Source organism: Tribolium castaneum, chromosome 3 (assembly GCF_031307605.1).
Source record: "Tribolium castaneum strain GA2 chromosome 3, icTriCast1.1, whole genome shotgun sequence".
In the NCBI taxonomy this organism is placed as follows: Eukaryota; Metazoa; Arthropoda; class Insecta; order Coleoptera; family Tenebrionidae; genus Tribolium; species Tribolium castaneum.
Genome location: NC_087396.1, coordinates 14,822,009 through 14,837,144, shown reverse-complemented (window position 1 = coordinate 14,837,144; position 15,136 = coordinate 14,822,009). Strand labels below are relative to the sequence as shown.

General features: G+C 36.5%; 3 protein-coding genes and 1 long non-coding RNA gene across 4 annotated transcripts; 3 read left to right on the top strand and 1 right to left on the bottom strand.

The window, feature by feature from the left end:
• Positions 1-907: 907 nt before the first annotated feature.
• On the top strand, positions 908-2,212 carry LOC135265583 (uncharacterized). Its single transcript, XR_010333303.1, has 2 exons — positions 908-1,511; positions 1,606-2,212. It is a non-coding gene; the product is annotated as an uncharacterized LOC135265583 (long non-coding RNA).
• A 1,626-nt stretch (positions 2,213-3,838) lies between these two features.
• LOC103313744 (sodium channel protein Nach) lies at positions 3,839-7,247 on the bottom strand. Its single transcript, XM_015981799.2, has 10 exons — positions 6,765-7,247; positions 6,509-6,718; positions 6,299-6,461; positions 5,168-5,339; positions 5,017-5,120; positions 4,816-4,965; positions 4,582-4,768; positions 4,391-4,535; positions 4,244-4,344; positions 3,839-3,945 (listed from the first exon to the last, which is right to left on the bottom strand). The coding sequence occupies exons 1-10, from the start codon at positions 6,839-6,841 to the stop codon at positions 3,839-3,841; spliced, it is 1,416 nt and encodes a 471-aa protein (XP_015837285.1). The 5' UTR covers positions 6,842-7,247.
• Positions 7,248-7,367: 120 nt separating this feature from the next.
• Positions 7,368-15,134, top strand: LOC664523 (uncharacterized protein). The gene is made up of 3 exons (XM_008197771.3): positions 7,368-7,606; positions 12,532-12,706; positions 13,715-15,134. Exons 1-3 carry the CDS (start codon positions 7,511-7,513, stop codon positions 14,254-14,256), a joined length of 813 nt encoding a protein of 270 aa, XP_008195993.1. The 5' UTR covers positions 7,368-7,510; the 3' UTR covers positions 14,257-15,134.
• Positions 7,893-12,414, top strand: Neurochondrin (neurochondrin). The gene is made up of 2 exons (XM_970523.4): positions 7,893-8,053; positions 10,232-12,414. Exons 1-2 carry the CDS (start codon positions 7,942-7,944, stop codon positions 12,301-12,303), a joined length of 2,184 nt encoding a protein of 727 aa, XP_975616.1. The 5' UTR covers positions 7,893-7,941; the 3' UTR covers positions 12,304-12,414.
• Positions 15,135-15,136: the final 2 nt, after the last annotated feature.

Below are 15,136 nucleotides of genomic sequence, written 5' to 3'. Positions count from 1 at the left end.
CAAAGGTATGTAAAAATATATTTGGTAATAGCTGAAACGTAAATTATTACATTTAAAAAATTTACAACTAAGCCCAAAAGTAATAATTATAAAAAGAAAGTTTCCGTAAATATTAGAACACACGTGCGGGCACTTCTGAAGTGCAAAGTTATGTTTACATTAACACTTAAAAAATGCAGAATCTGCACTACGCAGAAAGTAATAAGCATTCGCAAAGCAGATCAGTGCGAGTACAGTACGATTTTGTAGATTTGCGAATTTTGTGGCTTTTTTTAGTTTGGAACTTTTTGACTTTTTTTGTATATAGTATATAGTGCATTAATATTATTCTTAGATTTAGTTACGTAGCCTTTAGTGTAGTATACATATTAGTGATAGTGCAATTGAAAAAAGACAATTAGAATGCCTAAAAGACGCCTGTGTAGTGCTGCGGGGTGCACAAATTCTACTGCGGATGGAAATAAAAGCTTCTTTCGTTTCCCAAAAGAAGCAAAAAGGTAAGTTACTCTAAAAATAGATACATAAAAAATGTACCGACAAGATTTACACAATTAATTACAGTGCGGTCTCATTAATATAAAATCGTTTTGAATGTACATGGGGCATTCCACGCCAAATCGGACGGTTTGAGAATATTTTTTTTTTATTTCCTCAATTTTGTGATGTGTTAGTACCCCTTAAATGAAAATGACAGTGGTAATTGTATTTACCAATAAAGTTAATTGGTATTTATTGACTTTAAACACTTAATAATAATAATGAAACAGTATTAAAATTTATTTATAATACTTAAAAAATGCGTGTACAATTTCAAAAATCAAAAATACGTAAAATAATTTACGAAAAAATATTTTTTTTATTTTTAATAATTAAAAAAAATCTAATTTTGAGATCCCATTACCGAACCGGGATTAAAAATTGAGATATAAATAGAAGTTTAAAATAAAAAATTTTGAAAAAAGCGAAGGATATAAAAAAATTTTAAAACTCGAATTAAAATCTAACATAAAAAAATCATTATGAAACAATCTTGAAAAAGTTTTTTTTAAATGTTTTTCTATAAAGGCCATTTAAAAACCCAAATGTTAAAAAAAAATGGTTAAATTTGAACCATTTTTGCAGAAATTATGCCCAAAAATCTAAAAAAACAGCAATTTTTTTAGAAAGTCGATATCTTTTGAACGGGTAATCAAAAAAATCTCAAAATTTACCAAAAATGCTACCTTAAGGGGTACTAAAACATATCACAAAATTGAGGAAATCAAAACAAAAAATTTCTCAAACCGTCCGATTTGGCGTGGAATGCCCCACATATTACGATTTATACGCATAATTTTTATGCAGGTTCAAAATATGGGCCACTGCAAGTGGGCGAGTAGACTTGTTAACCCGTGAAATGAAGGACCACGGCAATTTCCGCCTATGTGCAGATCATTTTGCAGACAACATGTTCACACATCCTCAAAAAAAGGCCCTTCGTGGAGACGCAATCCCTCACCAGAAAGAGTCAGGTACAAATGATCCAAATACTGGTGTATTATGATATCTGTCACATCACTAAAAAAAATAAATAGAAATAATTAATATATCTATACATATTTACAGAGCAAAGTTCCTGTGTGCTTCCGGGAACCAGCAGGGAAGAAGTACATGCACAGGCCTGCCAAACTATTTCCGAAGATACCTTATTCTGTCACTACAAAAATTTAGATGAAAGCTCAGATTTTGGTAATCTAACAATGCCTGCAACTAATTTTGTGTATTACATTGCCCAGTTGGAACACCAGTTCTCCAACGGCCTTTTTGAACGTTATTCCACTGGGGCCCGGGTTGGTTTTCAAATACTTACCGAATTAAGCAAAATTCCATTCTCACATCCCTGCAAAAACTTTCCTTTAGACTACGTACGGGGTCTGTTTGTAAGGATGCGACTTTTCCTTTGTGTGAAGTCACACAATACTCTGCAAAAAACTAAATCTAAAAAAGAACGCCGCCTCATTATTTTTTCACATTTGTAACCTTTGTTAATTGTATTATCGTCGTTCTCTGGTTGTATTCAAGGTTGTATTATAATCTTAACAAAGAATGATGTATACTTACGTAACCATAGGTCCATAGCATAGGGTGGCATGGGTCATTTATTTATCAAAACAAATTGCTTCGTATGTAGCTTCCCTTGTTGTATGTATGTTAATAAATCATCTATTATAAATGTTCTTTTCATTTAGTCTTATTGATACCACACCCCTTTCACTTTTTACACTTCCACATTTAACTAAACTAAGCAACTAACAATTATTAAATATTTATCTATTGTAAGGTTAGCTTGGTGCCGGTTTAAATTCTAATATTAGGTTATGTTTACCTGTCATTACAAAACTGCACTTTAGTAACTTTAATGTCTATCTCTTAGTAACTTCAGGACTGCCACCACATTTTTTAAACCGTTTCAAATAATTTCAAGGACATCGTGCCCTCAACCGTCATTTACTCGTGTTCACTCGTTTTCAATGCTTTGCTTATGGGACAAACGTTGCGCGTCGCTTCTCTCTGTTCTCTGGTTCGACTGACAGCTGAGGGGGTCAGCCGTTCGCGGGATGTTGGCACTTGGACGGCGGGAACACGCAGGACACACGTACAATAGTACACCTCAAATCACGCATTTACGAAGCGAATCGATACAGGAGACGATTTAAATAAAACATGTGATTTCATAGGAATTGCCACTCATGAATAAAATCGAATGCGTCGTGCTGACACACGAATTCAACCGGAAAAAGGAATGCGAAAAACCAGCTAAGGTTCAATATTTTAACCACCGTTCCGGTCACTGGATGATTTATTGACGGACCTTTACATAATTCGACACAGAAACTAGTTCCGGGTTTATGATCTGTTTGCTCGCTGCTTATCCAGCCCTTATTATATTACAGAACGATCTCTATTCATTAAACTACAGGACTATGACTGTAATGTGGAGATAGAACAAACCGAGATGATTAATTTCAATTTATAATCAGAAGCTCTGTTTATTCTGTGCCCTGAATTGAATAGTCATCATAATTTCATACTGAGGCTCTGCAAACGCGAAATTGAATCCGTGGTCAGCTTTGAAACTCCACCAGGCTCCTAAATTAAACATCGTTAACAAACTTTTTTATACGAAGTGGTGTATAACCACATACATATTTACACATTCTGTAAAAAATACGCATCCTTTATTATACATACTTAGCAAACTAGTCTAAGGGCCGGTTTATAGAAAGCTTTATTAAAATTTAAGTCGTTGTTAAAAGTTAACAACGCGAATGGACCAATCAAATTTGTTCATTTTGGTCACGTGATCAGTTACGACGCATTTAATTACAGATTCTATAAACAGATCCAAAGTGTTTTTTTTAATATTGATGCTATAACAGAGGTTAAATATAGAACATTTTACGAATGAATGTAGGAAGCAACTCTAAAATTTTCATACGTGTTTAAAAATATCTCGTTTTTCTAAGTTCCATTAGGTTCTTACTTATTCCACTGACATGCATTATTAAAACGTTACTAGCCTTTAAAATTGATTTTGTTGATTCTTCTGATTTGTCCTGAATTAGGTCGCGGTTTCGCTATTATTCATGGAAATGTTCCCAAACGTAATAGTGCATGTTTTGACTAATTTGAGTTTTACGAGTTGGAAAAATAAATCGTTATTATTATAAAAAAGTACGTTTTTTTCTAAAAAACTGATACATATTTTGACAAAATAAAAAAGTATTTTTTTACATTAATTGAACACGTTGGCGGTATTAAAATCTTAGTTTAAAGTCAATAAAACAACAATGTATATCTATAAAGTATATTTTCCAATTATCACTTTGAAAGAGTATAGTAAACATTCAATAATTGAAATTAAACTCACTCCAAGACTTATGCCAAACACACCACCATAATTACCTAAAAAAACAATGTGGCTGCAAAATTTAAATACCAGGTGTAAAGAAGTTATGGAACCAAGCAGTTTTTGATCAAAGGTGTTTTTTGTAAAAAAAAAACAGTTGTAGTTTAGGAATATTAAAAAAATTTGGTTTTGCCAAATTGAAATCGACAAAATAGTTAAAGTTGTTGTTAAAAATTCGCACATACGACGAAAAGTTTTCACAAAAGTCGATCATTTTTTGTTCACCACAAATTATGGTGGAAAATGCTTGGTTTCAAAATTTTTTGCACCCGGTTTTAGCGGAATATTAATTACTGAGTATCTCAAACCAGTAATACACAACGTCTTGTTTGTATAAACTATGATGTCTGTCCCTGTAAAAAATATGAATAGCGGTGATGTTGCTAAACCTGGAACTAATTCCGAATCAGACAAAAGATCCGAAATGGTTGTTTTCAATACTCGTTGATTTGAACTGCGGATGCACCAACTCTATACAAAGTAGAGTCGCATGAAGGATAACAAGTTTTTGAGCACAAAAGCGCATCCTCCAGTTCCCTTATATTGTATTCGTGCCATTTATCCGGAACAAGAGATGACCATTTACCTGAAAATCGATTCTGGACTCTTTGTTGTCCATTCGTTCTCATTACTTTTATATCTCGCGAGACATGGAAGATCCCGCAAGGTACAAACTGTGTAATCGTCACTCAAAGGCACAGTAAAGGGTATGCATTCGCACAGAGTCGTCATACTCTTTACCCTACAATCCACAAAACAGTCGCTTTGCGAATACACCCCAAACTGCGTCCTTTGTTCCACTTCGAAGAGGCATTCTCGCTACAACAATCAAATTTCGGGGTCGTAAGCGAGAGCGCTAGATTTACTTTGTCAACAGCGTAGTTCATTACATCCCTAACCGCCCTCACGGTTGTGGGGATGATTTCCACGAAGTTTTCTGTGCCGATGTCGGCGATGTTCTCGATCAAGTCACCGCTGGACTTGTCGGGATAGTCGCTAGGGATGAAAATGTGCACCTGGAAAATTACACCAGCGGTCTGATATGAAATCAAAACCGACGCACGAACGTTAACTCCCGTCGAAGACATCATGGTATAAAAATAGTCGTCTATATCGATATTAAGCTCGACTGATAGACCGTTGCTTATCCCTGGAGACCCGTATTCCAAAACTGATAAATCAGACACGTGACAGGACCAAATGAGTTTACGAACTCACCCAAAGTTTCGTCTCTCGCCCGGCGCATCCACCATTCTGACGTATTCTTCACGTAATTAAAAACACAGCAGTAGCCCTCAAAGGTCAGTCTCAAGCGAAAAATATTAGAACAGTTGATCTTGTGACCCTTCCAGCGACACATTTGCAAAAGGTCGTCGCAGGGTGTGGTCAGCTTCAGAAATTATATTATTACCAATTTTATATTCAGACGCAAAATAAATTTGATATTGATTACACAGTGCTAAAGTCGGCTTTGCTCTACAAATGCCTCTTGTAAATCCACCAATACAAATGCAGAATTTTGTGAATGCTGCCTGGCAACGTGTTTTTTGCAACGGTTCAAGAGCTACTTGATTTTTGTTTGAACAAACAGGTTTCGCATTTTATTAAGTAACCTGTGACCTTTTAAGAAAACGTTCATAAATCATGTAAATACATATAAAAAGGTTTAGTAAACTAATCTGAATTCATTAAATTGGACAGAAAATAAACTTTTTAAAAATTGTTTTATATTTTGTTTTTAATTGCGCCATTAAAACATGATATTACAACGTCGTATTATACACTTCTAATCCTTTTTATTTAATTGGCCATTCATTATTTTCTAACGAGCAAAAAATGCTGTGTTATACAATTAAAATCAATAATTTTAAAAGTGTCGTAATTTATTAACACATAAAGCTAAGTACTGACCAATTTTGTTTCCATTCACATCAAAAAGACACGTTAATAAAAGCTGTAACAAAATTGACAACAAACGTGTTTTTTGTGTTAACACAATTATTAAGTGTTGCCTTGCGTTTGATTTATCTAATCGCACTTGTGTCAGAGTTCTATTAGTAGCAAATGTTAAAGGTGGATGTAATTATGTTCACTTCTTATTGCAGCATTTTTTCCATATTATAACAGCAAAAAGTTTTATGACTTTAGCAAAATGTTTTAAGGTGGGAGTATTTTTGAATTTAAATTTGTTCTGGTCATTTTGTTTAAAGTTACCTGTTTGATAAAACTTTATATTCTATATCAGTTGTGTATTTTTGAGACTAAATAAACTTTATGAGAAAATATAAGTTGTGCCATTAAGTATTATAACAAAAACTAAAAAGCTTTAAAATAAGAAAAAACACGTACATTTCTTATCAAAGCAGTGATTTTGAGTTGTAGCGAATCTAAAATACTTTGAAATTCTTCGATCTCTGTCTTGAACCTAATGTCGTAGTTTGAGTCATGCAGGAATCCCAAGAACTTGAAAGAACTCATAATTCGTGTAAAATTTTGCCCAGTTTGTTTGACACTGTAACACCTAATGAAATTTTCCATTTTTTTACTTCTTCAATTTACATATACTCAGCCATCTCCTGCGCCCGTTTTTTGCTGATTTTATTCAAATTACAGAGCGATACACCTGGAAACGGTATATTGCCCACTGAATATACCGAACTTTCGAGCGAGGTCAGCGTCGGATTTGCGAGAAACCTATTCCATAGACTAACAACCAGAAAAATGGTAAAACCAGTAAAAACCATGTATACCAAAAATGGCCACAGAAGTCTGAAACTCGTTTTTCAAGGAGTTGTTTGATTGGGAAGACACTTACTTATTACGAAAATTGGCCGCCTTCAGGTTGTTATTCTTTAATTTGAGCATTGTTTGTATTAAGTTGCCGGATTCCATCAAACGGTGGATTTGACTGGTTTGAGGGGGCGAACACAGAAATTATAATGAGGGTGTGTTACTATAAATTATTCATTTAGTTATTATTACCAAGGGCAAGTTAGTAATGGAGCGGATTGCGGTGGCTACTAGCGGTTTAACCGGAAATGCTTTTTGTTTATTAATTAAAGACCGGCGAAGCGGAAGTCTTTACAAAGTGCGGAAAACAGATTCTGCTGAGTAATGCTTTAATCCACTGATACCGATATATTAAATTAATACATTTCGAATTTTTTGTAGCAATTATTTCGTTTCGTTTTTCGGTTAATTGAAAATTCAATAGTTTATCACGCAAGGGAAGTCCATAGCGTTTCTTGGTGGCGACTAAAATTTATGTCATTCACCACCGTCTCCACTTTTCCCTTGCCTCGCCCTAAATTAAACCGTTATTTCCCCAAGCAGAAACCCTATAAATAAAGCCCCCGGTGGAATTTTCCTGGAGTCACGTGACTCGCGCAACGTGACAGTATCCGATGACCTCATCGGAGCGGATCCATTGTAGTAGAGGGGGGCCTGGGAGGTCGTGAGGTCCATTTTCTGTCTTTCCATGACATATTGCGGGGGAAAGTTTATCCGGAGTGCATTTTAAACCGTTGAGGCTCTTCTCATGCCCCGCTGGCACTCCGAGCCATGGAAAATGGACGCCCCGGAATATCCGCCATCCTCTTCGACCTGGACAACACGCTCATCGCCACCCGGAAGGCCGACAAGCAGACGTGCAGCCAGGTAAGCCCCCTTGCTCTTTGCCCCCTTTGGTGGCGTGTAGGCCGGCTTTGGCCCCAAAATGCGAAACGTGATTTAGCGATTAGTGTCCCGATCAGCTGTTTTTGACGTACGGGCGCATGCGCGTGGCGGCCGCACGGGGGCTGTCTTGTGAATCGCCGCACGTGGACTACGCTCCATGCAGGAGTCAACGACTGGAATACTAAAAATAGTGCCAGTGATACGAGACGACCAAAAATTACCGAATTTAGAAAGCGTCGGGACGCTGTAACTAAATATAACCTTGACGCTTCGCATGCAAGCGGCGCAGTAGTGCGAGGGGCCTCCTGTGAGAAACAATGGCGGGGCAGATCTCCGATGCTGTTAAAAAGTGCATCAATATTCTCAAGAACACCAACAGCGATACGGAGAAGTTCGCCGCTTTGTTTATGGTCACCAAGTTGGCCAAAGGTAGGTTATGAGGCGACGTTGCAGTGACGTTACAAGAAATTCGGAGTTGATTTAATGGTCAAACGTTGATTTACTTGCTTTTACACGACATTTTAGCCGATGAAAATGTTTGTTTTCCATTTAGCCGAAGATCTGAAAAGGCATGTCGGTGATTGGTTCTGGATGCATGACTATGACTTGTCAATTTGACGTATAACAGAAAAGGAAACGAGAGGCTTGTTTTACTTGTTTAAACTTTTCTCTGTATATTCCTCTTTTACTCGAAATTTTGGTCGATGAAAAGTTTGTTTTTCACTTAGCTGAAGAATTGAAAAGGCATGTCGGTGATTGGTTCTGGATGCATGACTGCTGTGACTTGCCAATTTGATGTTTAACAGAAAAGGAAGCGAGAGGCTTGTTTTACTTGTTTAAACGTTTCCCAGTATAACTATTTTTAGATATACATTCACCAATTATGAGGTGTAATTTAGTTCAGGTGTTCGTTCAGATTACTATCGCATTTTGGCAAAGTAACACAGTGGTATTTGCCAATTATTACCACCTTTGTACAAAGAATTGTACAAATTACCAAGACTATTATGTTGTTGAGTATTTAGAGGAGCCTGTGTACTATATTTTATTTAATTATCAGGTCAATTTTATTTCGAAAAATTCTAATACTAATTGACTAGGTAAAACAAAATACAGTGTGTCATAATGGTTCTATGTAATGTTAAATATCAGAAATATGATTATGGAAAAATGTAGATTTGAATAACTTTTTTTTGGATAGTAACAAAGCGTGTTTTTAATTTTTATGAAATATTACAATCATTTCATTGGGTGGTTACAAGTTTTTGCTAATGAATGTATTTGTTCATTGCCAAGGACAACATGTTAATAACAGTAATCTTGTTGTCATTTTTTATTGGCAGTGTAATTGTCAATGTAAATTATTAAATTAAAAGAAATATTAAAATTCTGCCACCCTCCATTCTACATTTTAATTTATATTTCGCTTTTTTCTCGAACCTCAGTGTTCAGAGATAAATTAATAAACGAATTGTTTGAATGCTCTTAATGTGTTATAACTTATAACACATTAAAAAAAAAATCTTACCGCCAAAAAAAAACCTCTAAAATAAGAACTATTAGCGTTTACAACAAACGCTTCCGTGTAATAACCCTGATCTAAATATTTAGATACGATTTAAATTTTTATAAAATCTAAACATGGTGAAATGAAATAAAACAACCTTAAATTTATTTTAAAGAATAGTTATTTATTTAAAATTTAAATTTAAATACTATTATTTAAATAATAGTATTTTACGAGTTAATTTTTAAACCACCAGTGACAACGAGTGGTTTATCATTTACGAGGTGAAATAAATATACCGATTTACACGAAAACGAGTTGCATACAACGTTGTACTCTCCAAATTAGACTCAACAAGACAACAAGGCCTAAAATTGCCTTAAAATTGCTTTAAGCAAATAATCCTATGTTTCGTATTGAAAAATGCCAAACAATTGTTAACTTCCTTACATAGGAAAAAAACATAAATTTTGCCAGTGTCGAATAAAGTAAATTGCTTATTAGTCGACTTTTTCAGACAAAATCTTTTATATCCAGAGCCATTACATTTGCATATTTAACTCGTTCCAAAATGTCAGTAATTGTGTTTTTACACAAATGAATGTGTAATTTAACGTTGAATCGGTTTAAACGCTTATATAAATTTATAATCAAAAATCGATTCGCTAATTTTGAGTGACATATTCACACAGGAATACCGGCGTTGTAGTTTTGATGCGTAACTAATGCAGCTTGACCTGACAATCATTATTTGGCAAGAGACGTTTTTATGCGTTGTAAGTTATATTGATAGCGGATGTTGGTTTGTTTATTGCAAAATCTATTTATCTATACATCCAACAGTAATTTAACTAGAACGTTCTAAAATAAAACATAGTACAATGTTTCAGTGTTTGACCAACTTGTAAACAACTACCGAAATAAGTTATCGTTTATTACTTGTCGCATTGTTGACTTCTGACTCATGTCTAAGGCCTATCTTGAACCAATAAGGCAAAGATATCTTGTTTCCGTGTCAAAACATTGTTATCTCGTAAACGATAACTTCATTTCTTGTAATGATATGAATAGCGGACATTGACGTTCGATTGTATCCGAAGGTAAAGACTGCAATGCCGTGGCGAAGAAAGCCATCTTCGAAGCGATTGGTTTCGATTTCATCAAACGTCTTCTTCTCACCGATGACGTTCCCGTCGATTGCCCACCGAACATCTACAAATCGGTGGCTCTTTCAATCCTCACCGTTTTTTGCAACGAGGAGGAGTTAGCCACTCACCCTGAAATGTTAGTTAACGTCCCCGTTTTCCTCGACATTGTTAAAAAAGCCGACGACGAGGATCTCATGTCGGTTGGAGAGACATACAACTGTCTCAAGGGCATCGCTAGTTACCCCCCTGGGCAACAGGCCCTTATCGAAGCCGGAGGTATCGCAAAGCTGAGCGAGATTTACTCCCAAGGGAGTTTCCAGTCAGACGAGGCATTGAACATTTTGGCCGTTTTAGTCGGCAATTTGGGAATAAAAAGCTGGGACGAGGATAATCCACAAACTTTTCATAATTTACTTAATAAAATCGCAGTCGATTTCGAAACAGACCACGATAAACGAAAATTCGAGTTATGCCAAGTGCTTAACGCCTTGATTTTTAATTGTCCGAAGAAGATTGTGAACAGTGCAGATAAGGAAACCTGGCCTATGAGTCTCTATAAGGGCCTCACTGATATACTGCAGAGTAAAATTGGACCACAGCAACGCAATCCGGCTTTAATTTTGGCATCGAGTGTTTTGGATGCTTTGGGAGTCGAGTGGGCTATGTCCGATGAGGAGAAACCTAAACAGTTTTTCTTACTCTTGATACAGTTGGCAGCAATTGAGGTCCGAATGCAACTTGATGGCAAAAGTCTCAAAGCTGCAACCGCCCAAAGGAATCTTGTAACGGCTTGTTACATTATTCTAGAATTGTCAATTAATTATATTTCGACGGATCAGTTGGACTTGGATCAGAAGGAGAAGCAGACACTTTATACCGGTTTGAAGGGAGCATTCACTGCTATTATAAACCTACTGTTAAAAGTGGCCGCTGATAAGAATAAACCTTCTGGCGATGAAAAATGGTTTGTTTATGCTACCATCAGAGTTCTGGCAGCTTGGTTGGCTCAAGAAACCTCCGCGTTACGCATCCAGGTCTACCAACTCCTACCGTTCATTCTCGAAATCGCCAATGAAAGTTTCAATGCGCATAAGGCGAAAAGAGTTGCCGAGAAAGCAGGGATTGAAAGTGAAACAAACCCTGCCAATTCTGTGGATATTTTGCGAATTCTTCTGCCAGGTCTTTGCCATTTGGCCGTGGAGGATGCAGCACGTGCCATTATCTTGAAACACCATGAAGATAAAGTTCTCTTCGACTTGGTGCAGTTTCACTGGAGCATCGTTCATTATAAACGTCCACCGGTTCCACGATCCGAACGTCTGAAAGTTCTAAATCAACCAAAACAGGAACTATCGCCCGAACTTTTGGCCGAAATGCAAGACTCCAGGACTGCCATGATCAGCGCCTGTAACGTATTGATGAATCTGACTGTGCTGGAAACGAAATACGTCGAAGAGAGTGATGTTTTCAACGATTTGCTTAAATTTATTTTTGAGAATTTGCCGGAGTTGAAGGATATTCCCGAGAATCTCGTTCTTCACGGGAATTTGGCCGTGTTGGGGCTTTTGTTGCTGAAGCAGCTCTCGAATAAAGTGAAGAAGAATGATTTTTCGATCTGTCGTTACATCCAGGCGACTATTAGGTTTTTATGGGATGCGTACATCATTGATGAGTCAAATGACCCAACCGCTTTGGTTGTGTCAATGGCGTACAAAGAACACTGGATGGAGCTTATGGAACTCTGGTTTTTGGGAATGCAAACCATGTCAGGCGTCATCGCCCAAATCCCCTGGATTTCTGAATTTGCGATTGAAAGCGGTTGGGCCGAAGGCATCGTCCAGACATTGAAGAAAGTCAAAATCGGGACTCTCCCACCAAACGTTAAATCAGCTTATGAAGATTTCCTCTGCCACTTAGTCGACGCCAACGAGAGTGTTACCGATGTTTTGAAGAAAGCTGAAGCTTTGAGGGTTTGCCGGAATCACAGACTGATGGAATTAGGAAAGAAGTTGTTCGGGGATTAAACCTGTGCGTTTGTGCTTTTAATGCATTTTTTGTTTTATTTTTGGCGCTGATGATTTTTATACGAAGTAATCGATTTTGTATTATATTTAAATAAATGTATTTGTCGACGAGACGTGGTTTTATTTCGGGATGTGTAGGTGGATTTTGGCAACGATAGATGTATCTAAAATAATTTACGCATAGTCATGGCAGGTATTAATAAGGGGTATCTGTGTCGTTTTTTGTAGCTAGCGCAAATTCTGTGGGAGAAATGGGACGTTCCAACTGATTTTGCAACGAATGCCTCGAAAGCCTTTTTGAAGGCTTTCAGGAAATGCCCCGAGAATTTATCGATGAGTTTGGATGCGTGGAGGAGGCTGCTTTGGGCTCAGGCGCTGGGGGATCAGTACAACAAGTATGCAGGTAAGCAGCAGTTGGCGAAAATTTGTTACAATAAAGCGGAATAAATAAATATTTGGTAGTTCAGTTGTTGCAGAATCTTTTATCTTGGCACATACAGTTTGCTGTTGAGCAATTTTTTTAATGTTTTTGATTGTATTCCGCGTACGGTAATCACCAGTACTATTATTAAATTTAAAAGATCTTGTGTAATATCTTCTTTTTTATATGCTTACAACTGTACGTAATACGAGATAAAAGAATTGGTAAAAGTCATTAAAAATATTCCATAGATTCAACATAAAAAGTCGATAGAGATGGTAAACTTTTTATTTATGTTAGATAGTGAGGATAAATTTTAAGAAAAATATTGAAAAAAAAACAAGTATTTAATCTTGTTTAACCATTTAATAACAAATCAAAATGAAGTGTTTTTAAGTTCTCAAGTTTTTAAGTGCAAATACTTAATCATGTTGTGGAGCTGTTATTTCGAAAATACTTCATGTGGAGAATTGTTTTTAAGTGGTGCTACTTTTGCTTTGTTTTTATTTTTGACTGTTTAAATTTGTTTAAATGGGTCGTTGACTGAACAGTATAAAAATACAAAACGGTTCCAACAATTAAGTCCCCACTTGTCAAAAATGACACTTTCTTGTTCTTTCGTCCATCCTCATCAAAATTGTCTGTGTGCCCAATTTTCGTAAAATGCTAATAAAAGTGGTGACGTTGACCGGTGAAGAGAAACAAATAGACGTCGAGCCTACCGATAAGATAATAACAATAAAAGAAAAACTCGAGGAACGTGAAGGCATTCCGCCTGAGCAACAGCGTCTCATCCATCAAGGCAAACAATTAAAAGATGATCGAACAATCGAAAGCTATAAATTCCGAGGTGGGGCTGTTCTCCACCTTGTTGTAGCATTACGCGGCGGGATATTTATTTTTCTCTGACGACCTAAATATGAAATAAACCGTCAACCACATCGAAAGCGTTTCATTCAACCCAACCCTAACTCGTATATTTTATTTTAGGGGAAGTGTATCGCATGTGGCTACAGTTGCGTTATGACAACCTGGCTCTGTCTCCTGAAATACAAAACTTGCTAATAAAGCTGCGCCAGCACTACTTTGTCGGCTTGATAACAAACGGCACGTCGAGGGCCCAATGGGAGAAGATCCAGCTGTTGCATCTTCAGAGTTTTTTCGATGTCGTGCTAGTGTCGGGGGACCTCCCGTGGGAGAAGCCCCACAGGGAGATCTTCAACATAGCTTGCGAGTATCTGGGGGTCGAGCCGCAGCAATGCATCATGGTGGGCGATAAGTTAGAGACCGACATCTTGGGGGGCTTGAAGGCGAAATTGGGAGGGACAGTGTGGGTGCCCTTGAATTCGATCGAAGTTGGGGATGAAGATCCCAGGCCCGATTATGTTATCAAAAACGTGACCGAATTACCAAATCTTTTACCGAAAAATCCCAAAGTACCTAGGTTTAGGGGGAGAGAAGAATTGCGCACTCGTCAAATCAGCGCACCTGATTTCGAAGACAGCAACAGCAACAGCAGCGATGGCAGCTAGAAGGGGCCCATGATGAGTCAGTACATGATTGCAGTATTTTTTCAATTAGGTTTCTACACCAAAGTTTAGGTAATGAGTCACGTTACTTAAGGTACAAAATCTCGCAGTTGTGATAGATATTCTAAATTTGCTGTGAATTTGTGGCTGACTAGTTAGAAGTAGGTTACGTTCTCTAGGAATATAGGTACGTTAGAGGTTATATTTTCTTAAAAAATGTTGAAAAAGTGTGGCACAAAGATAGATACGGGTACCATGAATTTTTCGTTTTTTTAAATTTTAAGAATGTATCGTTGTGTTCAGTACTGTATTTTTTAAAGAATCTGGATAATACGTTAAAGTGGTCGAAACAACGCATTGTTATATTGTTGTTAGATATTTAAGGAGACAAATAATTTAAGTTATAAAGAGAAGATTTTAAAAATAATTGTGCAATATGGACTTTGTCCGATTTGTGCAAAAATCAGAAACAGAAGTCATCTGATGGTAATGAAGTGCAAATAATTATTTTTTGTGTAAGGATTTATTTAAGTTGGTGTGGGATATAATAGTATAAAGAGAAATAACTGCTCTACTAAATTTTTGTTAATTTTTAAGTTTGTTTCAGTAAGATCTGAGCTATAGTAATGTACTATATCGACTTATCAGAGAAATCAGTCATTTAGCTAGGATTCCTATGTACAGATTCCACTTTAATGTAGTGTAACAACGTAATATTCAAATGTAACAATTAGACGCCCAACTTACTTAACTCGACTGTATCATTATCATCACATAACAATTACCTATGCATAAACGATATATTTTCATGTACTTTTATACATTTAATGATAACAGTATCCTATGTAACATACGTCTTAATAAATTTCTTAGATTCATAAGG

Coding starts and splice junctions, on each gene's coding strand:
- LOC103313744 (XM_015981799.2), bottom strand. CDS start 6,841: ATGGAATCCGGCAACTTAATACAAACAATGCTCAAATTAAAGAATAAC. Junction 6,719..6,764: donor GCGGCCAATTTTCGTAATAA/GTAAGTGTCTTC, acceptor AACGAGTTTCAG/ACTTCTGTGGCCATTTTTGG. Junction 4,769..4,815: donor TGAACTACGCTGTTGACAAA/GTAAATCTAGCG, acceptor TGATTGTTGTAG/CGAGAATGCCTCTTCGAAGT.
- Neurochondrin (XM_970523.4), top strand. CDS start 7,942: ATGGCGGGGCAGATCTCCGATGCTGTTAAAAAGTGCATCAATATTCTC. Junction 8,054..10,231: donor GGTCACCAAGTTGGCCAAAG/GTAGGTTATGAG, acceptor TTGTATCCGAAG/GTAAAGACTGCAATGCCGTG.
- LOC664523 (XM_008197771.3), top strand. CDS start 7,511: ATGGAAAATGGACGCCCCGGAATATCCGCCATCCTCTTCGACCTGGAC. Junction 7,607..12,531: donor ACAAGCAGACGTGCAGCCAG/GTAAGCCCCCTT, acceptor CGTTTTTTGTAG/CTAGCGCAAATTCTGTGGGA. Junction 12,707..13,714: donor TCAGTACAACAAGTATGCAG/GTAAGCAGCAGT, acceptor ATTTTATTTTAG/GGGAAGTGTATCGCATGTGG.